Source organism: Triplophysa rosa, unplaced genomic scaffold, assembly GCF_024868665.1.
Source record: "Triplophysa rosa unplaced genomic scaffold, Trosa_1v2 scaffold22_ERROPOS151950, whole genome shotgun sequence".
Lineage (NCBI taxonomy): Eukaryota > Metazoa > Chordata > Actinopteri > Cypriniformes > Nemacheilidae > Triplophysa > Triplophysa rosa.
Window position 1 is genome coordinate 39,960 of NW_026634246.1, and position 26,075 is coordinate 66,034.

At 37.2% G+C, this 26,075-nt stretch overlaps 1 protein-coding gene across 3 annotated transcripts; it reads right to left on the reverse strand.

The window, feature by feature from the left end:
- Positions 1–11,960: 11,960 nt before the first annotated feature.
- LOC130550071 (somatostatin receptor type 5) lies at positions 11,961–22,883 on the reverse strand. 3 transcript variants are annotated; one of them, XM_057327418.1, is made up of 4 exons: positions 22,865–22,883; positions 20,129–20,210; positions 17,650–18,769; positions 11,961–15,473 (listed from the first exon to the last, which is right to left on the reverse strand). In XM_057327418.1, exons 3-4 carry the CDS (start codon positions 18,760–18,762, stop codon positions 15,351–15,353), a joined length of 1,236 nt encoding a protein of 411 aa, XP_057183401.1. In that variant the 5' UTR covers positions 18,763–18,769; positions 20,129–20,210; positions 22,865–22,883; the 3' UTR covers positions 11,961–15,350. The 3 variants fall into 3 exon arrangements, with proteins under 3 accessions (XP_057183401.1, XP_057183400.1, XP_057183402.1); XM_057327417.1 differs by lacking the exon at positions 22,865–22,883 and having other exon boundaries at positions 20,129–20,257; XM_057327419.1 differs by lacking the exon at positions 22,865–22,883 and having other exon boundaries at positions 15,357–15,645; positions 20,129–20,257.
- Positions 22,884–26,075: the final 3,192 nt, after the last annotated feature.

A 26,075-nucleotide genomic window follows, 5' to 3' on the forward strand; every position in this document is an offset into this window, starting at 1 on the left:
CTTCTGAGCATAAACACAACACAGCGCGTATCAGCGGTAGTTTAGTTTAAACTGACGGGCAAAACAAATCGTTAGCTGAAAAATATGTCGCTATGGTAACCAGTTTGTCAATCATCACAAATGCGGGAGTTACTATTGTACTAGTGTACTATTTCTACATGGCTAAACTCATTCGCGAACCAGTGGGTGGGGCTAGAGAAGCAGTCGTTGATATTCTTCTGTGGAGGCAGTGTTAAACCTAGTGTTGGTACATTCCAGGACCTGGCGTTCGCTGGGCCTGGTGTCAATAAAAGTTGTCATTTTAGTAACGAGGACGTCTTCAGTTCTGACACTTACAGGATGTTCGTTTAAATACGATGAGCTTTTATATAACAAAAGCTCAGGTTAAAATTAATTTCTTAATTCATGACACCTTTAAAGTTTGATTCCTCCCAAATATAAAAGGTCTTGTTTGGTTATTAATTAAACCTCATGAAAGTTATGTCAACATTAGGACAGAGGACGTGGTGTTACACATTATGGTTTATAAAATGCACATGTGTAAATTCAACATTACCCAATATACGAAGCAGGTCCTGTAAAGATCTGTATTTCATCTGTTTGCCAGCGTTGCAGCTCCTGAAACAGGTTGCTGAAGAAATAAAAAGAGGAAATTAATTGGTTGACATAGTGGAAGGCATTAACAGAACGACTAGCCTGAAAGGTTTGACATTTTCAAAACTGTGGGGGTTAGCTGCCCTGAACCAACCCCTTCTAAACATACCTCACAACTGTAAAGATGAAGATAAATTCACAAAAAAGTACTTTTTTGGTATTTGTATAGTCAGAATCACTTCACAGCACCATTTGTGAATCTAAGCAATACTTTGTGAGACGGAATATAAAACTTTCCTTAATCCATTTATATTTTCTGGAAAATCTTACTCTAGAATATCACCAAGAAAGTCCAAATTAAATGTTGGGATGAGGTCACAATAAAGTTATGCTAATGCTATACTAAAAAGAGGGTGAAAAGGGGTGTTGATGAAATTTCAAGAAATCACCTTTTCACCTTGGGCCAAATTACAAGGATGTTAACCATCACCATAGGTTGACCATCATTCGATTTTAAACTAAATATGTAGTTACAGCTTTGTGAAATAATTTTACAGTACATATGTAAAATGTTGTACACAATGTTTTTTACTAGTAATTTTAGATACATTTTTAGACAATTGATCACGTGAGTTTCAGTAACGTATGATATTGTAATTATTATATCAACTTATATTTATTTCAAATTGGCGACAGTTTTCAGTTAAATACTGGCAACACCTTAACTAAAGGCCTATTTTAAGGCAGACCTTTCTTTTCTTTGTCCCCATTAGAAATTGTGCAATTTCTACTATTAATGTTTCTATGTCTCATTTGTGATGGTGAATCTGCTGAAGATAAAAGGGAAGTCATCTCCATTTCAGTAAAGGATGCCATCCTAAATCGTAATATCCTAAATCAAACAGCTGCCCTTTAAAATTCCCACTTTGACACAAACGAGCTGTCACGATCATGACATTTCCCCTGACGATTAGACCAAATTTCATACAAATTATTGTGAGTCACGATTCAATTTAAGTTGGTTTTGTTTGGCACAGAACTATACACATACACCTTTGGATGAAATCATTTGTTTATATTAAAATTCATATTTATTTATTCATTCATTTATTTTGTTCATTAATTTAAATTTTATATATTTATTCATTCTTTATTGTTTGAATGTTCAAATATTAGAACTAGGGCTGTCAAACGATTAATCATGATTAATCGAATCCAGAATAAATTTTTGTTTACATAATATATGTCTTTGTACTGTGCGTATTAATGTTGTATTTATAAACAAATACACATACATGTATACATATTTAAGAAATATTTATATGTATTTATTTATATTTACAAATAATTTAAATTATATATAAATGTTTATTATATTGTTTATTTTATATCTTTCTTAAATATATGCATGTATGTGTATGTGTTTATTAATACAAAATTAATATGCACAGAACACAGACATATATTATGTAAACATAAACTTTTATTCTGGATGCGGTTAATCACGATTAATCGTTTGACAGCCCTAATTAGAAGTTATAATTTATTCATCTTCATAACGAATGCACAGGACATTTTAGGACAGGCCATAAATTTGATATATTTTTAGATTTGTTATAAATTGTATAATTTTTTGTTATAATAGTCATATTTTTACTAATAGTTTTCAAACAGTTATGTTGTCCACAGTGATGTGGGGCAATGACAAGTATGGTGTACAATTAAAATATGCACAATTTACTTTACAAAATGAATTGTGAAACATATTTAAAGTGTCATAAAAAGCCTGAATCGTTAATAGAAGCAGTTTAGTTTCAATTTCATCCATTACATATTTGCTCAATCAAATAGCACTCTAAAAAAAGAGTGCATAAAAAAGCCTTAGAACACTTGTTATGCATTCTTAAAAAGAAATGTCACACTCAAGGCTGTTTTATAATGTGACTTATGCATGAGATTTATTGTGCATCCCAGACAGCAATAGGGTTTGGACCAGATCCACATACGTGTGGGCTGGATCTGGGTCAAACCCTGTTGCTGTCTGGGATATCAATGTCCTTTTGTCTTCTTATAGACTCTAAAAGTCTCTATATAAATACTTTTGTTCTCTGCTTCTTCCAAGTCCTTGTCTGAATCCTTAGGTGAATATTCCAATGAATATGTTAATTAAAAAATAGTGTTAAGAGTGTCTTACAAAAGCAGTAAACCCATTTTCTCCGGACATTGGGGCAAGACCCCTGCAGTATACTCACAGATACAAATGTTGACTGTAGTTTTACAATTCCGCTCATCATGTTTGTCTTTAACGGTAAATTAAAAAAGAAACGAGCATGTGTGATGGTCTCTCATCTATTATCCTCCAGACCTTTTGGGGTTTTAATCAACTTTAGAGGACTTGAACAGTTGAAGAACAGTCTAGTCAGTCAGTCCACAGGGAAATTACCAAATGAATACATGGAAGGTAAAAACAAGTGTAAGAGTTGGATTACAGTGAAATTGGATGGGGCCAGGTTGCGAAGCTTGTTAAATGTGTGCGTGTGTGTGTGCTTTGAGATTTAAATACTTTACGAAATATGAACCGCTTTTAACACACACATCCGTGGACACAAATGAGACTCTTGGGAAATCATTTAAAAAAGTCAAATAATAGACTTTCTCTCAACTTCATTTTAGATGACGGGGAATGAAGACAAACTCCACAACTTTATTTAAAGGGGTCATATGGCGCGAAAACGTGTTTTTCTGTGTCTTTGGTGTGTTATAAGTTGCCCATGCAAGTATTCAAAAACTAAAGTGTCAAACAAAAGATGCGTTCTATCTAAAAGCGAATGCTCACCCAGACCTGCCTGAAACGCCTCGTGTAGCCACACCCCCACAAATCTACGTCAGTTCATGGTTTGACTTGACTAAGACCGCCCAAATGTATACGCAAGTAAGGTGGGTGTACCTGTCAGTACAATTGCTTTGGAACCTGATGTTCCAAATATGGTAAGAGGCGTTACATTTCTATCACACGCTTGCAGTATTCGACCAATCACTACACACTGGTTAACTGACCAATCACAGCACACCTCGCTTTTCAGAGCGATGAGCTTTGTAATAAATCTGCGTGTTTCAGAGAGGCGGGGCAAAGAGGAGATACAAACATGCACGGTATGTGGAAAATACAGCGTTTTTTAACCTAAAATCGTGTAAAATCATTGCGTTTCATCTAAAACAAACGATAATATTTGTAATAGCTGTGTCATATGACCCCTTTAATGGCAGCAACATAATGCATGTCCTCTATAAGATGTAAACAAGGATTCCAAACTATCTTACCATATAGGCAACAGGGGAAAATAGTAAGAAATATAAACAAATATAAAACTGTGGACAAACTCAGACCTAGAATCAATGTCACTCAAAAACATCTAATAAAACCGAGATGCAGATATAAACTTCCTAAACTTCTCAAGAAGGCTTTACTTGTTACGAATGGACGATTATTTTTGTGTAAAAGAAGAAAGGTTTCATTCTGAAAGAAAATGTGCTTTTAAATGTATTAAATTCAATGCCTCAGGGTCCCTGACACAATGTAACTCACGTAATGTAACGGACCTGACAGCAAACTCAACTCACAACAATTGGTTTGCATTGTTATTCACATACACATAACCAGTGTTGGGTGTAACTAGTTACTAAGTAATTAGTTACTGTAATTTAATTACTTTTCCCTTGAAAAAGTAAAGTAAGGTATTACTCTTATTTTTTTCTGTAATTTAATTACAGTTACTTCTGATGTAATTTAACTAAATACTTTGTGTAATATACAGTATGTGTGTGCAGTCTAGTGTAAAGTCTAACTTTAAAATCCGTGCTTCAATGTATAATTCTCACATTTGTAATACTTTGGTCAGTTAATAAGAATACTTTATGTGGTTTTATATTATATATTTGAATGAATTAAAAGAGCCGTTTCATGTCTATCCTTGAATCACTTAACTAATCAAGGTTGATGTAGGATATTGTAGAAAGTAATTAGTAATAAGTAACTAAATACTTTTTGGAGAGAGTAAATTGTACAGTAATCTAATTACACTTTTGAATATGTAATTAGTAACTAGTAATTAATTAGTTTATCAGAGTAACTTACCCAACCCTGTACATAACACGTCAATGATATCTGTATAGCGCTTTTATAATACAAACACCCTTACAAAAAATCTTTGAAAACCCCAGTGAGCATCTGTGGAGAGAAGTAAAACCCTAAAACTGTTTTGTCGAGGGCGAAAAACCTTGAGTAGAACCGGACACGTGTACAATAAATATACATACATTATGTATATCCAATGTACTTTATTTTTTAAAGGCACAGTACAAAAAAACTGAAAGGTGATTTGATGCGTTCTGTGACAAAGTTTCGACAAAGAAAAGGAAATGCAAATGTGCCATCAGCAAGGTGCATACTTGACATTCAGAACTCAACAACATGCAAATCTGTAACGAGGTAACGTTAACAGCTATGAATATATTTGGAAATCACTGTACTCAAGGGGTTAACCGTGAAATATTCAGCAGGCGTTAAATATTTAGCAGAAAATGTCAACATGATTAAAGCAGCGTTTGGTTGGCGGACGCAGTAATTGCGACTGGGGGGTTCCGGTGATGCGCGTGGCACGCGGCTTTAGCATTGTGGCGCTATCAGATGCAGACAGATGAACGCGGACAGTTAATGAAGGACAGAGGAAGTAATGGACTGATATTTGGAGCGTCCCTCCATCATAAGGGGAGATTCAAATAATGTCTGAATAAACATCCTCTTGTCTCTGGTCTGTCGATGTAGGCGATGCTGAGGAAAAAACATAATTAGAGAAACTACACACATACACAAGGAACCCGAAGATGCCGAGCTCGTAATGAAGTGCATGCGAGATGAAGAGTTGCACATACACACTCTCACTCACTCAGGTGATGGTGGTAAACCGCACTAATCAGGGTTAAGACTGCAGGTGCAGAGAGGATGAGAGAGAGATGGAAAAGCTAAGACAGAAGAAGATGTGCTAGAGAAGGAAATCGAGAGATTTCTGTCCTTTACAACTGAACTGATATTCTCTCATTCTGATTGGGTGTTTATCAAGACGTGTTTTATCCCTAAAAGGGGTCAGGGTAGGCTAAACAGGGTTTTAACATTGAAGTCTGAAAGTAGCCTGTTTGATCTTAGGATCAGACGGAGAGTGAAAATTCTCATGAAAAGTATGGTTGTGGTTTGTGAAATAACACTGATGGACTTCAGGGACGAAATCAAAGCTAAAACATCTGGAAACGTTTCTAAGAGGTATAGATGTTTAAAGAGAGTGTTTAAATTCATCCACATAGACTGTAAAAGAATGTCACCTATTTCAACTTAAAAACTTCAAGTTCAAAAGCTGCTTCAGATTAATCAACTTGGCTTTATAAGTCACTTGCATTTATAAAATGAAGTTGAAATTATATGAAGTTTAACAGATTTTTTTAACAGACAAAAAAGGCAGCGTTTAAACTAAACTTTTTAAGTTGAAATAGGTGAATTTTTTCAAGTGTACACTCTCCAGCCCTGCGATGGAGATTTGATGGAGTTCTCAGTTGTGTTTCAGCTTAGTCTTCGAATTGTTTCTCTTAAAATTGTTAAGGATTAATAAAAGGCAGTGGCTATTTGCACTAAGTGAAAATAGCGACAGATGCTATGGCGTCGTTCTTACACTTTCTCTATTCCAATCACATATTGATGGGCGGAGCTTGTGCAAATAGTCTCTGCCAACAAGGCGGGGCTATTTGTACTCAGTGTGAATAGACACTCCGGAAATGAAAACAGAAACAAAAGCTTCACTTGCTTGAAGTGTGGTGTAAAATGATTAGAGTTTGTACACGTATACATTTTATGAGAAATGTTTGAGTTCATATTGAATTCTATAATAATATTGACTTTTAATTCCAGACCTGAGCTCAGTTGTTGAAATCACTCCTTTTAATGCGTCATGTAAGGAGCTACAAAACAACATTTGTTGTACACAAAACTCTAGCCCTACAGGACATACTGATGTGTGTTGTATTTTAATCTCTTCTGTGTTGGCTGATAGAGCATGTTAATACCTTTAACCATAAAGGTGATTATGGACTGTATTCAGTCTACAGAAAGCATGTTGTGTGATTTTTCCGATTAGTTGATGACGTAACAAAAGGGGGCGGGCTTTACGAAGGGTCAGTTGGGATATTAAAGAGGTCCTAATTGGGTTTTCTCATTCAACATTCTTAACCATGATCCTCAGTGGTTGCTACACAAATGCAAGGATGTCCTAAGTATCGGTCGCTAAGCTGTTGCTGGGCTGGTGTGTTCTGGGTGGTTGCTGTAGGCAGTTAAAAATGTGTTCTGGGGGTTAAGGCATGCTTATGCAGTTTCTATTCTACATAAAGCGTGCAATAATAGCTAACTCGAATAATAAATGTTTTGCATTCACCAGATGTTGACTGTGTTTTCATTCATTATACAGGATTCCATCAGGCGATGAGGGATGAGGGTTCTGGCTGTGTCTGCTTCTAATCTACCTCAGCAAATCCAATTCAAACGCTATAATGTCTTTACCAAACAGAAGTGCAGAGAAAACCAGAGAGAGAGAGCGAGAGAAACAAACACGCAGCGAGCCTGTAGGATCAGGACAGATCTTAATTGCATTCTCTCTTTCCATTCTATGCATTTCATAATGGACAAGACATGATATCTACATGTGACCCTAGTGGTTAGAGAGTCGTGACCAGAAGGTTGCCAGTTGGATCCTCAGGGCCGGCGGGTAACAACTGAGGTGCCCTTGAGCTATGGCCAGAAACCCATCTACAAATTTCACTCACGGCTGCCCACTCTTTGGGAATTACCCACTCAAGTTTGGTATCTATGTAAAGCTTAGAATTTAAGCGTTTGGGTTCATCTACTCTCCACAACGTCATTACAGCATTAAGCAGGCCGTTTCTTCTTAGCACCGGCCTGCCACAGCACCTCCGATTAACAACTTCAAAGGCGATTTTCTCAATATTTTGATTGATGAACATTTGTATCATTCCTAATGGAGACTATGAAAATATAAGAACAATTTCCTAATATTATATTATGTTTTTTTATTATATAAACTTAATTATTATAAACTTTTTTCTTTTTATTATAAAAATCTAAACGTTAAAAAAAATGTGTGCTCATTTATTTTCTGGCTTTTCCACTTTGGCTGCCGAGCTCCCTGATGTGGTCAAGCAGGTTAGCATTGCCCTGAAGTCAAAATGCTGAGCTGAGGTTGAAATGGGACGAACTTTTGTCCAAACGTGAGATGTGATGGACTGTTATCTGCGCCAGGGGTTTGAAGGAGGTGCACATTGAAAAGCAAGGGAGTCTGGTCAGTCTGACCCGGTATGTGTGAGAATTGTGAATCATGCACACACATTCATTCTCTGTGGGGAAAGCAGAGGGAAGAGGGAGAAAAGGTTGAAGCTGTTTATTTCACGTCACCATAGAAACGAAGAAATATATCTTCTGCCACAAATCTAGTGGACACCTCTATTTTATTCCTAGCTGACATATCAAATTTGAGCCAAATTGAAAAGAAGCATTGCACGTACCATCCACAGAGAACGCAATCCCAGAATGCTTTGCAATGAGATTGTGTTGGTCTCTTTCTCACACACTCGTTTTCTCAGATGCCGAATATCATTACTATCAAATCTGCATGTTTGGACTGACGACTCGAGAACCTTTAAAATATCAGAGAATAATAAACATCACGAAGCAGTTTGAAACAAAGAGACATTGCTTTGTGTAACACCACAGTTGGATGTGCACGCGTGTGTTTTGAGGAGCGTAGGCCTATAATGAACCTCCTGCAGCTCCAGTCGGACGTTCGACTGGCGTCCCATAATGCAACCTGACAGAGTGTCTTGAGGTGTTGCTGTAAAGGAGACCTTTAGATCTTGGTGTAGTTTCAGATCAGGGTATGGCTCCTCTAATGATGGTTTAGGTCAGGGCTCTGATTTAAATACTGGTCCTGGATCAGTGAAGAATGGAGACGGTCTCACGCCGTGCTCTGAAATGCCATGTAGCGAGGGGTCTTGACTGAACGAATGTCCTCACCATCGACAGGACGGTTTACACGACCGTATCATGCAGGGAGAACAATGATCGGTCTGTGTAGAAGTCCTTTGTTGAAGATCTATACGTTACATTCATCGCTGTGTTGACCGTGTACGTTTTCTCACATCTGCAAATAATGTACCCAAGTTTTCCGAGTTAAAAAGTGCTGAGAATTATGAGAAATGATGTGATATTTTGTTATTCTGGCGACAGGGGCCACACCCACACTTGAAAAAATACCAAAAAATGAACTACAGAAGACTTGCATCCGCTACAGCCACTTGAGTTTCGCAAGCATCTGTTGGCAATGTCACTTGTTGCAAAAATTGTTCTTGTGTGAAAACAAAGAGTCTTCTGAACTCAGTGTGAATGAGCACATGTGTTTGGGCTGGAGTTATCTTTTCGAAAACAATGTCTCTGGTCCCACTTGTTAAAAGCAATAATTCTGCTCCTTGCATCTCAATGAAGATTTCAATTGAAGATTTTTGCTTCCGAGACATTTCCTGTTCTCTTCTAAACAACAATTTGAAAAAGTCAGAGTTTGCACAAACACGTGGGTTACAAAGGGAGCCATTCCCAGCTATACAACATACATTTGCTTAAGGGATGGATGGAGAAAAATAAAAATATTCTTTCTATTTGCATTTATTTGCAGAAAATGAAAACTGGAGAAACAGGCGAAAATAACAGGAAAGATGCTCTGTATTTTTGCAAGAGTCATATTTGTACATGTATTTAGGAAAAGTTTAAAATTATTGTTAATGTTATAACCTCGATTTTTATCCGTCAGTCTTCGTGCATTTCTGTTGGATATCTTCACTGTAAAAAAATCCTGTAAAAAAACAGATAAAGTACTGGCAGAAAATTACCAGTACATTTTCCTTTATTTTACGGACATTTCCGTTAATGCTAAAATGCAAATGAATGCAGTGCAAAATGTAAAATATAGGTAAAACAACTGTAAAAATGATCACGGAATATTCATACAGTATATTGTGCCCTATTTTTACGGCTTTTTTTCAGAGTGTTTATGTCACTCCTGAGGTTTGATTTTGTTGAAATGGACTGGAAAGGACTGGAATGGACACAATACATCTAGAAATGATGATGAAATGAAAATTAGAAATGGTTTCTTCTGGTTTCGTGGCTGTATAAACACACACACACATATAAACATACACACATTCATACATACACATATACATGCGTACACATGCATACAAATACTGCACTTGAAATGTTTTTTTACAGATGTCTGCTATGACTTTGAGACCTTGTCTAAACACTTGCTCTTGAGCAATATCTGAACATTTTTCTTCAGGCTTTAATGAGAAACTTGGAATGTTGTTGGATACGCTTCTTCAACTCCTGGAACAAGAAGGCCTTCGACACCCTAGAGAACCCGCAAGTGATGAGAACTGAGGTAACGTGCGAGGAAACCGATCTCTGAGGGACATTGTTTCTACAAGTGGATGTAATTCAAACAATCCCTGTGTCGATATGATTTACCGCGATGACATTCTTCTGCCAGATTTCAAGAGACTTGCTCGACAACCTTGCATCCGCTTTGCACACAATCCTCGAGTGTATCTGCTAAAGAGAGAAAAGATTTCCAGCGTTTGTGATAAGCCGCCAACAGTTTGCAGATATCCAGCACGTTTTGGAATAAATGAGGACAGTTCTCACTGATGTTCCGGTTTAATGAGTCTCAGTTTTGATAGATCTTCAATTCTGCCAAGAGAAACGACTGATCAGTCACCGTTTGGACTGCTTTTGGTAAGGAAAGTGGAGTTGCTGCCGGCCACTCTATGAATCGCACCTGACACCACAGAAGTACCACTTCAGGAAGATATTTTTACACCTCCCCTTTTGCGGCCGTTCTGAAGGTCAGCGCATCAGAATCCAGACTCACTGGAACCGACGAAACGGAATTTGAGAATTCACAAAGCGCCCAAGCTAGAAACCCAACGAGGACGACCTTGGAAACTTCATTAAAAGCAGTGAATAAAAGATGCTATCAGTACTCACAATTCCCCTGTTAAGGATTCAAATATTTAGGAAATGTTACTCTGATGATCGAACAAGTGGACACTTGCTTTGGATGAGTGTCTTGTGCACTGTCCTTTAGGGGTACAATGGCTTGTCACTGCGGCCAGGATTGAATATGTGTACCTTTGAGGGTACTGCATTGTACCCCTAAAGGTACAAATTTGCCATTTGACAGTGTGTACGTCCTCGTGAGACACAACAGAGTAGCGGGGAAGGAATTCTGTTCGGTCATGATGCTGAGCTATTTGTCACAAATTCTATCTGTCTGCCATCATGGCAGAAAGTGTTTGGGCTGTCTGGTAGGAATGATGCTTTATTTCCTCGCACATTTGTTTTCCTCAACTGCATTGATGATCTGAGGCCACAATGATTCTTCTTGAGCTTCTGTGGCCTCGGCTACACACTCTTCAGATAAGAGGATGTTGCTCGGTGAGTGCGTCTGAAGAGCGCTGAAATATCTCACAACAGCGACAGTGGGACGTGACAAAGGAAAACGAAGGTGCAGGTCCATTCATCCTCCCATACAAGACAACTGAAGCTGGACAGATGAATATAAAGCAGGAGTTGATTGAGGAATGGACAAAGACGGGAGGGAGGTACCAGAATCACAGGGTGGAAGCCTGATTGAGATTGAGGAAGAAACAGCGTAATGGAGTAAGCAAAAAAAGAGAGAGATTGAAAACCACACTGTCAGTCTGACCTAGGAGAGAGAGAGACAGATTGACACACACAATAATCAATATTAAACATACATTTGAACATTCCTTTAAATGGTCTACATAATAAGAACAAAAGATATATTTGCTTGTCTTCAGACGACATTGTACAAAAGCATGAATTCTGTCTACATCACAGTCTGCGTAATACCTGCTATATGTCAATAATAAACATAATATTATATAATTATGAGATAATTGCAACATAATACATAGATGACGTATGTACTATGAATTGTGACATAATGACACAATTATGTTTTTGACATGAATGTCTTTTTTCTGTCACACATGTACAGTATCCTGTACACCTCAAAGTTATTAAAAATACAAAACATCCAATAGAAGTGATTATTTTTCGAGCTGAAAATAACATGCACACATCTGCTAAAAAAGGGGCAAATGACGAAATTCACAGAGGTTTGAATAAAATAAGCAAAGACAACAGAAGAGATGTCGAGACCAGATGGCTGATGAATACATTTTTATTAAGATAAAAACATTTAATATACAACTCAAATATTTTATTTTCACTTAACAAGGTCTGGTGCTTGATTTCACGTGTTTTACGACGGCAGCCACGTGTGTGCATTTCTCATGAGGGTCTGCTCTTTACACACACTCCCTAGAACATTTCAGCAATTTAAGATGACTTCAATCTATTTCCTAGTGTAAATGCGTTTCATAAGTGTGATTAGAAGTGTCATTTTCAGAAAATTGGGCCATTTGTGCGCTATATGGGCCCCATCACAATTTCAATATGCGGTAAAGATACTTTTTCAAATTGAAAAAATGAATGCAATAAAAAAACGTGTGATTTTATAGCACACATGGCAAAGTTTCCTAAGAATGACCTACAGTATAACAACTAAATGCAAGATAAAGCGTGATCCTTTACATAATTAATGGCAATAGTAATAATGCTAAAAATAATAATTGTGCACATGAAATGTTTTTAAGCAACTCTTCTACACTAAATAAATAAATATATTAGGCTATCTTGTAAAAAGGCATTCGGAGAGACAGGATGGGGCTTAAAACAAGCCTGCTGGATTACAGGTGTCTTTAAAGTATATTTTGCAGGCACAATCAGCACTAAAAACACAATACACATTCTTATAAACAGCTAAATACACACGTGTATACGCACAAAGCAAACAAACACAGTAACTCCCTCACAAGAAAGGTCACCGACCTACCACATTGAAGATCTGAGACGCGCACAAAAGATGCGCACTTGACATATTCAGCAACCTCTTTTGTCTTTTTTGGTAAATAAAACATTTTTCACATGTGTATATCAATGCAAATGTGAGCTTAAGAAAGACTGTTGCTGTGGTTAAAATGACACTGGTGGTGATAGAAAGTTGCCAGACAGAGTTCTTATCAAGCGATGAAATCAATACATTGCAAATGACTGTTTAAAACATCTTCTTAAATCTATCATATGAACATTCATAAACATTTAATGGTGAATCAATAAACAACACAAGGTGAAAAAAGTAACTAACACACCAGGTTGTGTGTGTAAAGCCTCATGTTATTAAACGAGTGCTGATGGTGTCATCCAGAACATGAAAAGGCACTTTGCTACGTTTGGCAGAGAACATGAAGACGGCTTAAATACATCAATACGGATCAGAAAAAGCAGTCTTGAACCTTATACTGGAGAACACTTAGCACACTCCCAAGAGTTTCAATTGACGATCATACTAAGACATTCACAAGAGATGTCATAGTTCCACAGTCTTTTTCTAACCTGTTACTAAAAGAGTTTAGGTAAGGGAGGTCAATATGTCTCTTTTCAAAACAACTGCAGTGATTCAAAGTCCAATGACAAAAGGAAACAAAATGGCAATAATAGCCCACCGTTTACGTCGCCCACCTTTGTCCGCTTGCTGTAGAAACTGCCGCTAAGCAAAGCTAGCGTTTTATTTTGCAAGTGTACAGTTATAGAGATGATTTATTTATATTTTACACACTCCCTATGCATTTATGTTTGCCAAACAGGTTTTCTCATCGTGCCATACCCTCAAAAAAATTTTTTACGATATACTGTTCACTTTATTTAAACAATTCATTTTGTTTTAACACAATTGTATTAGGTTTTATGTTCAAACACAATTGCATAGTGTCAAACGGACTTAAAACAGTTATGCTTTGGCTTAACTAAATGTTTACATTTTAAAAGAACATGTTTCAATCAAGTAGATCAAAAACCATTTGATGCTTGTTCAATCAACACAATTATTTTGAACCACTTTACTTAATCCATTTGAGTTGAGATCAGTGTTGGGTGTAACTAGTTACTAAGTAATTAGTTACTGTAATTGAATTACTTTTCCCTTGAAAAGGTAAAGTAAGGGATTACTCTTATTTTTTCTGTAATTTAATTACAGTTACTTTTGATGTAATTAAAATTAATACTTTGTGTAATATATGTGGAATTAACATCAAAATTCAAAGTCTAACTTTAAAATCTGTGCTTTAATGTATATAATTCTCACATTTGTAATACTTTGGTCAGTTAATAAGAGTACTTTATGTAGTTTAATATTATCTATTTGAATGAATTAAAAGAGCCCTTTCATGTCTATCCTTGAATCACTTAACTAATCAAGGTTGATATAGAAAGTAATTAGTAATAAGTAACAATACTTTTGGAGAGAGTAATTTGTACAGTAATATAATTACACTATTGAATATGCAATTAGTAACTAGTAATTAATTACTTTTTCAGAGTAATTTACCCAACACTGGTTGAGATACATAAATGACTTTAGTTGTATTAAAGTAGCGTTGTAGAAACTAGGAACAGGACAGGACATTATTTGGAAATGGTTGTTTAAGTTTACTCGATTCAGTTTAGTTCATCATACACTAAGCATTTGAGTAGTGCGTATAAGTGCTTAAGTCCGATTTAAGTGTCCTTTCATTGCAGTTCTCTGTGAAATTTCAATGACGGCTCAATGAGATCTCAATCTTTTCCACTTGATGTCACATTTAAGGAGAATGAGAGCAAGGTCATTATTTGATTCTAAAAACGATGAAAATTCTGTTTAAAACAAAAAGATAAAAATGCAAATATGTCCAGGTCATTTGTTACCCCAAAATCAAGAAAAACTAGACTATTACAGATTTTTGCTGTTATTTAAATAGCACATAACCATGTACTTCACATTCTTCACCATTTTTTCATTCTCATTCCTGCACTGTGAACATAAATAATAATTCAGTAGGCTATTTAAAACAGAAATAGCATCTAAGTATTCAGTATTTGTACATATATGATATGTAAAATGTAAAATGTAAATGGTAGAACATGTTGTTGCTCTCTTTAATTTGTCATAAATTAATAGACATAAAAAAATGTGTTACAGTATATTTGTCTTAATTTCTACAATACTAATTAAAATAAAACAAATAATGATTTTTTATTAAATTGAAATAAAAGATATATAATAAAAGATAATAAAATATATACATGGATATTTTATATACTGTATATTTGTATGTAAAAATATAAATTGTCCTAAAATGCAAATCTATAGGGATAATGTCTAGAGACGTTACCGCAAAAACTATTCAGGACAAAATTGTCCAAAAAGAAAAAAAAATCTTTATGCAAATTATTATTGTTTATTTTTTTAAGGTGAAATGTGACCTGGACACATGATGTTCACAACTGTGTGTGAGTTGTGACAGCAATATAAATCTCTAAATCCCCTTGTGCCTATAATGCTCTCATTAAAGTTCCTTCTTTCCTCCGTTTTCCCTTCTTTTTCCTTTTATGTTTTCACATACTGTCTCCGACAGCAGAATATCCTGGCATTGTTCAGATGGGCTCTCACGGCCTGGCAGGGTCACAGGTCATGGCTGGGATTAGGCGTTGTGACTGAGGGCACCGGGTGGATGCTGAGTTCTGCTGTGTGGGAGGGCGGGGTCACTGGCACATTCAGAGGCGTGTCTTGAGGCTGTGGCCACACCTTCCACAGGAAGCCAATGATGACAAAAAAAAGAACATAGAAGGAAATTAAAATAAAGAGGGAAAGGGCAGACAGAGAGAGAGAGAGCTTAAAGAGTGGACTGGGCAATGATCCGTGGTTTTGCGGTCTGTGGCTTCTCAGATGAGCTCATGCAAGGCTCTAACTGCAATCCCTGCAGAAACACAAAACAGGACAGACAGTGGCACATCTGTACAAAATGTACTTTGATTTGTATTGTGACACAAAAGAAAATGTAGGAAAACCTGACATTTAGTCTTTGTCATTCAAACGGAATCATTCAGTCAAATGAATAATGTATTAATAAAAATGCAAAAAGGTTTGTGTGTGGGTTAGCAGATGAAATGATCAGTAGCTGTGCATAAAAACCACTCGATGGAAAAACATTGAAATGATATGACGTCAATTTTTGTCAAAATTGACAAAATACGAAAATCATAAATCCCAAATTATTACATAAAAAGCAGAATTGTTTCTTCCTTTTGTGTTTACACAGAGTAAAAAACAATTTTACAGGTTTGGAGCAACATGAGGGTGAGTAAATAATGACACAATATTCATAACTTCTAGGCGAACGGTTCTTTTAAATTATAAACAAAAGTAGAAGCAACAAACACACGCACAATCCTTCCTTCTCCACACCTATGTTTTCCACACATTCTTTCTCGCATCTTTACAGCCTTTTTTCTCTCGTCATGTTTCGCATTGTGTTATCGCTGTTACTCTGACAAAACTGAAAAAGACAGATTCCACTGAAATGGTGCTGGTCCATGATCATGATGTTTATATGATCCATATAAACAAATAATACGAATTGTATAGCAATTCAGTCATGAGACTGATCAAGTTTTGTGTCACAGTCTCTGTCGGAAGGAGGAAAGCATGCAAGTGACCTCGGTTTCAGGATGGATGGCGCCTGGATCTGAGGGGGGCCCTAGAATTACTACCACATTTCACTTCAAAAACAACAGTCCTGCTTTGCTTAGAATCGCACACGCACTAAACACACACACTATATAGTAAAAAGTATACGGTTGATAAACTTGTCGATACATAATTATATTGTCATACCAATACAATGATATAATATTACTCATATGTCGATATAAGATTTTGGTGGTAACTATTGCCCAACCTCTCTCTCTCGCTCACACAGACACAGATGCTCATGTATGGGGACATTGGGAATGTTTATTGGGAACATACGAGTGGTTTTCTCCCTGAGGGCACTTAAGAGGTTCTGACTGATGGACAGGAAGACAAACACACACACTCGCTGTCTATTTTGTTTCTCAGTAAATCAGTTGCAGTTAGAGTCTCTCTGGGGAGTGAGAACGGATTAGCATGTTGCCAGCTGTATCCAATGTGAAATTCTCGAAATGTTTGTAACCTCCAGAGAATTAACTCGATACAGAAGTGAATGGCCAAAGAATAACTGATGTAAACTGCTCTTTCTTTCTTTTGTGTACTAACTGCACTGTAAAACCAAATGCTCAAAATAATCAAACAGATTAAGTAATGTAAACTTTAATTTAACAGTAATCCAAATTTGAAAGTGCTGCTTACTTAAACCAAGAACCTGTAAAATTCAAAGAAATTGAGGCAACGAGTTGCCTTCATTTTTTTGAGTATTGCCAATTTATCCGGGTTTACAGTGTAATACTACAAAACATCAGTAAGCATCTTAAAGGAACATTTCACCATTTACTCATTTCCAAACTCATACTGTATTAAAGGGACAGTTCACCCAAAAATGAGTATGTCGTCATCATTTAATCACCCTCTTGTCATTTCAAACCTGTATGACTTTCTTTCTTCTGCAGAACACAAATGAAGATATTTTAAAGGATGTTGGTAACCGAAAAAAAGCGGTACCCATTGACTTGCATTGGTTTTGTGTCCATACAATAGAAGTGAATGGGTAGCGCCATTTCGATGTTTTGTTAGCTTACCAACATTCTTCAAAATATCTTTTGCGTATCATTCTTTGCGTCTGCAGAAGAAAGAAAGTCATCATACAGGTTTGAAATGACATGAAGGCGAGAGAAAAATAAACACTCAGCACATTCATGAAACGCATTCAAAAACATTAACAGTATAAAAAGGCATTTGACTGCCGGCGTGATATAACATCTGTTTTCTGTGTGGATATACCTACATGTCCATTAAAGTCGTTGTTCCGCGGTGTAAGGAACGTGGTGTCCTGGGTCGTGGTTTTCTCCGTCCGTGGAACACTGGGGTCCCCGTCCTCCACGCCATTCGCCTTCCGGACGCACAGGACCTTCCGGAAACTCTGCTTGAAGTTGTCGGACAAAAACCCGTAGAGAAGCGGGTTGGCGCAGCTGTTGGCGTACGACAGGAGAACGGCGAAAAAATACACCCCCGCCATCACGCTGTTCTCCGGAAGGATGAAGACCAGGTTCACGATGTTGATGATGTAGAACGGCAGCCAGCAGAGAACAAACACCACCACGATCACCACCACCATGCGCGTCACCTTACGTTCCGAACGCCTGCGCTTCGTAAATCCCGCCCGAGCGCCGGATGACTTCACCTTGACTACAATGAGGAGGTAACACAAGCAGATGACCAGCAGGGGGCCGAAGAACCCGATGGTGGCAGTGTACAGGATGAACGCGGTGGACCACACATCGCTCGGCTCCGGCCAAATTAGGTTGCATGAGTTAAATTTGTCTTGGACGTCAGAGTATATGACCACGGGAAGAACGACAACGAACGAAAACGCCCACACCGCGGCGCTGACGGCTTTAGCCACTCGCGGCCGGCGCCACCTAGTGGAGCGAATAGGATGTACAACCGCTAAATAACGGTCAATGCTCATGACCGTCAAGCAGAAGATGCTTGTAAACTGGTTCAGCGAGTCTGCCGTCATGACAGCGCGACACAGAAAGGAGCCGAACGGCCAGTAGGAGAGTACGTTTTGAGTCGTAAGGAACGGCAGACCTAAAATATAGAGTTCATCAGCGACGGCCAAGTTCAAAATATAGATGTTAGTAACTGTTTTCATTTTAGCATAACGTAAAACCACGTAAATCGCTAATGTGTTGCCGGTCAGTCCAACGATAAACACGGTTAATGATATGATGGCGGTCATCATGGTGCTGCTTCCTTGAAACGGGATGCTTTGATTTGACACATTGGTACTGTAATTCCCGATTGGGGCAGACATTCCTGAAAATCCAAATCCGGTGGAGGAGTTGTAATCCCCTGGGATGGGCCCCGTCCACCCGGATCGGTTGAGTGACTCCATTCTGGATCTAAAACAGAGATTAAAAAAAGGTCAAAATCTAGTGTTGAGGTGGGACGAGTGGCTCGTATGAAAGCAAACACAGACAAGAAATAAAGAGACAATATAATTCTGCAGCTTTGACCGTATTAGTCCTCAGTGGAGGTAGACATATTTCTTGTGTTCACGGAATGTCCTTCAATGTGTTTTACAATGACAGATCAAAGAGGCTGAATCTGTACCGGATCAGAAGACGACTACACCTCCACCATACACACAGAGCCAAAACAGTAAACCTGTCCAAGCAACATGACAAGACATAATGCATACGTGCATCTCTCTTGCTTAGCAGAAATCTGCTTTCTATCTCTATGAATTGCACAACACAAACTTTTCTCACCATTGTAGGACCCTTAAAACACAAAAATGTCCATATGGAAACTATATTGATATTGTATTGCGCTTTCATTGCTCAGTAGGGAGTGAAGTTATCTTGCATTTACAACATCAGAATTTTCTCTGATGTTTTCCTTAAGGTTATAAAAAGACACACGATACAATACTATCATTCATGCAATAAGATTACGATAAAATGTATGAAGTTAACACAATTTAGATCATGTGGTCTTGGGAGATTTTAATGAGATATGTTTGAGCCTACATGAGACTTTTGACCAGTTGAAAACATTGAGACCACTGAGGTCTTTTTCTCAAGATACTTTACCGATGGTTTCCATTTCATCTTTATTTAAACTCATAATACACTTTCATCTTAAAAAAATAACCTTGAACATCCGAAGAACCTTTCTGTTTTACAAAAGGTTCTTCAGATCATAAAAATAAATGAAATGGTTCTTTGAGTAAATTGATTTTTTTGAAACCAAAAAAAAAGGTTTCTATAAATGGCAATGCTGTGAAAAAAAACATGTTGGAGAAACATGTCAAATCATTCGTTCGAATTTTGTTAACTTCACCTTTTGAGACTTTTTTTCAACTATGCAAGCTTTTAAAGTATCAAATAATCCCAGATCCAATCCAATTTTAAGAGACTTTATTTACGGTTAAATACACTTTGCAAACCGCATTGAAACAAACAATGTATAGCCTATTCTGTCGTTGTTGGTGTTCGATGTATTTAAACTTTAATATACTGTCAAAAACAGGGCGTATGAAAAGTATGACCACGCAATCCCAAATGTCATAAAACAATGTCCCCGTTAAACGCCCTGAACGTCAAAACCTCAACCATAAAGCAACACATAAAAGTCCTCATTCGCTACCTGAATGTATCAAAATTGCGCAACCCTTGACAGACATGATCATAAAAAAGCTTAACTGTCTGTGGACATTTTATAAAACCATGCAACATTATCTATTAAATTACACCAACCTCTTTACGCGCGCGCTCGCACTCTACATGGCACCAGTGTTCAGCATCGCGACAGGTGATGGCATCTGCTCACTGCTCCAGTCTGATACCCGCGATACACAGCCCCGTTAAACCGAGAGAGAGAGAGAGAGAGAGAGAGAGATTTAGGCAGTCAAGCCTTGCCCATACAGTAAAAGTGTTCCTCCCCCATAGCACCAATTATTCTTTGAACTAAACATATCATCCAGATCATATATAACCATAACACGATAACCATAATATAATCAAAGAATGTTATAGCGTCTAAATCGGACGCGCGCAATTGTAGGGGTGGTGGTCTGGTAAGTTTAAAAAACAGTTTGATATTGACGATTTCCAACTTTTTATGCGCAGAAAAAAATACATAATTTGCTAACCAAAGCATTATCTATACATTTTAATTTAAGTTGGGAACATGTTATTCAATTTTAACAGCTTGAACAAGACCATAGGGGTAATGCTGTAGATTGCAACATTCCCAAATATTTGTGGAAATGAAACTACCTTAAGTCTGAAACTATAAGCATAAAAGATAAGAGCAATTCTGTTTCATAACTTTATGAGGCGTTTGTAATTGTCAAAACCATGGACGTACGTTATAATACAGCAAAAACCGTGAATACACAGCAAAAGTGTTTTAAAGGCATTGCACTGCTACGGTACGTCACCAAGACGCACAACATCATCGTGCTCAGTCGGTTTTACGAGCCCCTGTCCGCAAGGGTGGAAATATTTTGGTACCTCACGATTCGATTCATATCGATTCTTGGGGTCACAATTCGATTAAAAACCGATTCACGATTTTTAACAACGATTCTTTCTCAAAATTAGATGTGATATATGTTTAGCCGCTTAACTGGCGCCGTCCCGTATTCGGCTGATTTACTTAAAGATTTCGCATTTGAATTCTTATCCTATTGTGACAAACATTATATCATTGGAAAGTCTCTAGAAAACATATTTCATGACCGTATTATAGAATAATGTGTGTAGGAAGAGTAATTGTTTTTTTTAAAGAGTGTGCTTAAAAATGTTTATGTCCTTTCACTTCTCACAGTATAGTTTCATACAAATTTAGTGTTTTTATTAGTTTCTGTGCTTGTGTATTTTTTCATTGTGTCTGTTAATTGGAAAAGTAAAAAAGCATCTCGATAAAAGTTGTGGTCAAATTTCAGATCAAGTGTTAAAACCAATGGAAAGCATATGGACCCCCTAGTGGACTTTTGCAATATTGGAGCTAAAAAACTCACAGACACGCCAAAATTTGATGCATCAAGACCAAACTTGATACAACAATTGGTGATCCTTGAGATTTGACTTATGGAATTTTGGGGCTGATCCGTAATTATTTTAAATGTATTTTTTTTATCAAAGAAAAACAAAGCTTTTCTAGTTTTTTTTATTACAATAAACATAGCAAAATCACTTACATTGTTTTTGTGATTTCTTTTTTTTTTAGCAATAATCTGCTAATTTTCTTCTTTCAAAAAAGAATTCACGAGTTACAGCCATTTTAGTTTCAACAGTGGGTTTTCACGTGTGGGCTCAAAAACGGCTGCGCCAGTGAAGAGGTTAGATTTTATTCCATTTTGCTGGAATGATGGCATTCGATGTGAGTCTTTACGTTTAGTGTTCTCAAATAACTTCACCTTCGCTTTACAAAGCTTGCATATTGCATACGTCTTGTCAAGCTCCTTCTTACCACAGAGTTGATAAAATCCGAAGTATTTCCAAAAACTTGTCCTCGCTAAAAATGGGACGGGGTGTATTTCTTTTAGCACCGCCATACGCCCTTTTCCCATGACGTCACGCATCTTCCGTTCTGCCGCGAAGCAGTGTATCGTTACTTCCGCTAGCACTCCAGTTCATAAGGTGGCGGTAATGCACCTATAAGCTGGTTTGCCAACCGCCAGTAAAACTCAAGAAGAAGAAGCTATTTCCGCTATATAGCGCCTTGTTTGTTGCAAGACGGATGTTGTGATACACTGCTTTGCGAAAAGGCGGAAGTTAAGTGACGTCATTGTGAAAAGGGCCTATTGAACTCTAACCTTACTCTAACCATCTAAACTATTGTTAAAATTGACGAAAAAACACGTTTGGGTGATGATGTCAGACTCGAAACACCAAGGATTTAGTGAGAGCCGTTGCTTAAGTTAAGGTGTGCGGTCGCTCGACTGTCCGGGTGCAGCACCGCTCTCGCAAAAAAGTTCCGCCTTTTTTGTTCCGACAACATCACCAGTTGTTATTTTAACTAGAAAATCGATTTTTGTAAATCTGTGAATCGATAAGAATCGCTAGAGGACTGAATCGCGATTCATATGTGAATCGATTTTTTCACCCACCCCTATAATGCAGGGTGTATTTCTGCCTTCAAAATAGCAATACACTATATATTTTTGTTATAATTAATATATTCGTTATATTACAATATAATTCCGTTGTAGCATAATTATATAATCTATAAGAAACATATTACAAGCACGGTGTGTGACAGAGCTCAATGTACAACACAACAATGTCTACTCAGTATTACCACAAGGGGCGTTATGGGGGCATTTATAAATGTGGTCAGTTTTATATTTCAGTAGCCTTTAGTGTTAAGAATGTCAGACGTCTCTACATATCCACCTGACATATTCACTTAAATCGGTTTGACTAGCACCACGTCACATAAATCAGTTCTCAGTGGGAGGCAGAATTCCTGTACCCATATCTCACCTGTGTCTGATTGGATAATCGTGATTATGTGACAAACACATATAGCAAAAGGACTCCTGCTGTAACCAATTAATCTCACGGCAGCAGATGGCGTCTTTCGTTATAAACCGAGGAGAATTGAAGGTGAATTTAAGCTTTTTTGATATGCACCTGATAGATATCACCGAAATAGCTATTGGGTGTCTTTTGAGATGTCTCAACCGATCTGTGATGCCCCAAAACTCTGAAGCAAAACATGAACCTTTTACAATGAATAAAAATTCTTGTGGTTAGACAAACAAGAACACTCACGCGCAATCTCGATGTTAAGACATGTTAGCAGAGACGAGACAAAAGATTCACACGCAGGAGTTCATTCATACATAAAGCAGATTGACAGAGACACCGTGGAATAATTATTGATTAGACACAGATATCGATTAACATCAATAAACACCCGATTTAGCGGAAGCGTTCTGCTTTAAAAAAAAATGCCACGTCATGTCACGATTACATCAATCAAACTGTTTTTATTTACCCATTCACAAAAATCTTGTTGTTGGAATGTTTAAAAAAAATTGTGGATTTTAAACTGTATCTGATTAGCATTTTAACTTTTTTTCCCTTGTTTAAAACAACTTAATTATTGAGACATTTTCAAGAATTACTTCCGTCAGCGCTACCACAAATTGAACTGCCGAGCGCACCCTCTACTGGCCGAAACACAAACGACACTTTTGTGTCATTTTTATCATTTGATCCGAAAACAGCTTTTCTCCGCTTCAAGACGATTACATATTTATTGTCATTAATGCAAAACATTCAATGCGTGGTTCATAATGACATTACGCTGTGAAGAGAATAGAAATTGTCAATGATGAACGTCGTGAAGGATCAATGTTTCGAGCCTTGTTATGGCGCCCTGAATCATGTTAAACAGTGACCTTTGCGAGGAAAATGATATTGTCTACAGAGTGTGACAGAAGAGGCAGGTGGTATCTTCCACAAGATTAGTATCTATCTCTTTCTGTGTCTCTGGCAGTGTAATGTGGTTAAATTACAAGCGTGGAACTTTCACCAGCTGCACACAGGAAAAAATAACAGGTTCACCAGGGGCCAGAAAACAATAGGCTTTAATATAATATAATATCATTATTTACACAGTTCTCCTTTAAACACCTTTAAATCTTAAGTGGCTTGTTTCCTTCTAATGTTGATCTTATCACTTTTTTAAATAAAACCATTTTGTCAAATGTTTGACAAATTCTAATATAAAGCTAGCAGCTTTAGCCCATTCATACATTAAAATGGGCACTTAAGTCCTCATAAAACCATCCAATAATAATAATAATGCCTTGCTTAAATATAAGATATGCTTATAATACCCATGGTGGTCAATAGCAGATGCTCTGTGTTAATATGATGTCATTCAATTAACATTCAGGCTTTGGGAGTCACGGTTGTCATGTATTATTTCAACCATGTGTGCATTATGCTTGGTTACGGTTACTATGGTGATTTATTTACATGATGTGATTAGAGTTGTAGAGGGTTAACATGTTAGGACAGAGAGAGTGGGATTGTGAGGGGTTTCATCCATCTGTCATGATTTGCCGTCTGCATTTTTAATTCGGTTGAATTCAATTTTATTTGTACAGTGCTTTTTACGACACACGCTGTTCCGAAGCAGTCACAAAAAGAATAGGGCCTTACAAATGCAGCGGACAGAAGTGATATTTAAGTAGATAAAGAAGAAACCTTGAGACGAACCGACACAAGCCCTGCACGGAGAAGAACTTTTTAACTAAATGATAAAAAACATACATACATTTAATGACTACATAAAGTACACGAATGTTTATTTTTAGAGACAGCCACACAGTAGTGATCATTTGAAGGGACAGTTCAACCAAAAATTCAAATTTGGTCATTTATTCCCCCTCATGGGGTTCAAAACATGACTCTAGATATTTTGAGAAATGTCTCAGTGGTTTTGTGTCCATACAATGGAACTCAATGGGGTCGCATGTTGTTTGGTTAACAATGTTCTTCAAAATATCTTCTTTTGTGGAAAAAAATGATTCATACGGTTTGGAGTGACATGAGGGTGAGTAAATGATTTTTGGGCAACCTATAACTTTAACTGTATCAATTCGATAGAACGCGCTTGCAATGCATCACACATCCTATCGTCATGAGAACCACGTCTTTTCAACACCTGCCTCATTGTCCACCTTACATGCATGTAAATTGTGCTAACCTGAGAATAGTGATGATGGGTTATTAGAGATGAGCGACAGGTCTGATGTGATTGGTGCTGATTGTGAATCAGAGTATTGTTCGCATATGCACTAATGCAGATGATCCATTCAACTGTACCGGAAGAAAGAAAAGCATGCTGATAGCCCGCAAATAATAACACATTTAGTCAAGCTCAGCTTAACAAAACGAACTTACAGACTTTTTACATGCAGGTATTTTTTACATTATACTTAAAGTACCGGCAGATCACTAGATTTTAGGCACAGTCTTCTTAAACAAGTACATCATTAAAAAACAGGCTCATGTTAACATAAAAACACATTCACGTATGCTTTCTGTCGACATGGAGACGGAAAGAGCATACAGATGCTAAATAAATGAATCAATTCAAGAATAAAAGGTTAATTTAATAAACAGTATGGGTGGGTGAGGAGACAGATAATTGAATGGAAACATCATGGGTTCCATCTATAAAATCCACCTTCAGATTTCATGTTGGCCACCTGTAATCAAATCTGAGCAAAACATTTGGACCTCTACATCATACTGTACGTGACCTTTCCATTTAGGAAACGTTTGCTACACGTTCGTGTTATACAGTTTGTGGTGTTTCAAAGGTAAGTTGCAGTGTTAGCTCATGCTGGGTTATTGATTTGAGCGAACATCTAAATGATAGGAATTAGAATGTTCACCAATGAGTTGGCAACGCCCTAGCAACCACCCTAGTAACCGCATGGCGATGCCCTTGCAACCAACCACAGCATCGTGCAAGGGCAAACATCACTCACATTTTCTACATAACATACAAATGTAATTTCACATATTTACCTAAAAACTTGTAGAAAAAATGTAATGGATTCTTAAAAGACATTACTGAGGTCTGGGTCAACTTGGCCCACGCTTGCATTTAATTATTTTTATTCATCCCGACTGTCCGGACTGAAAAATGTCAATTACCACGAGCACTCGC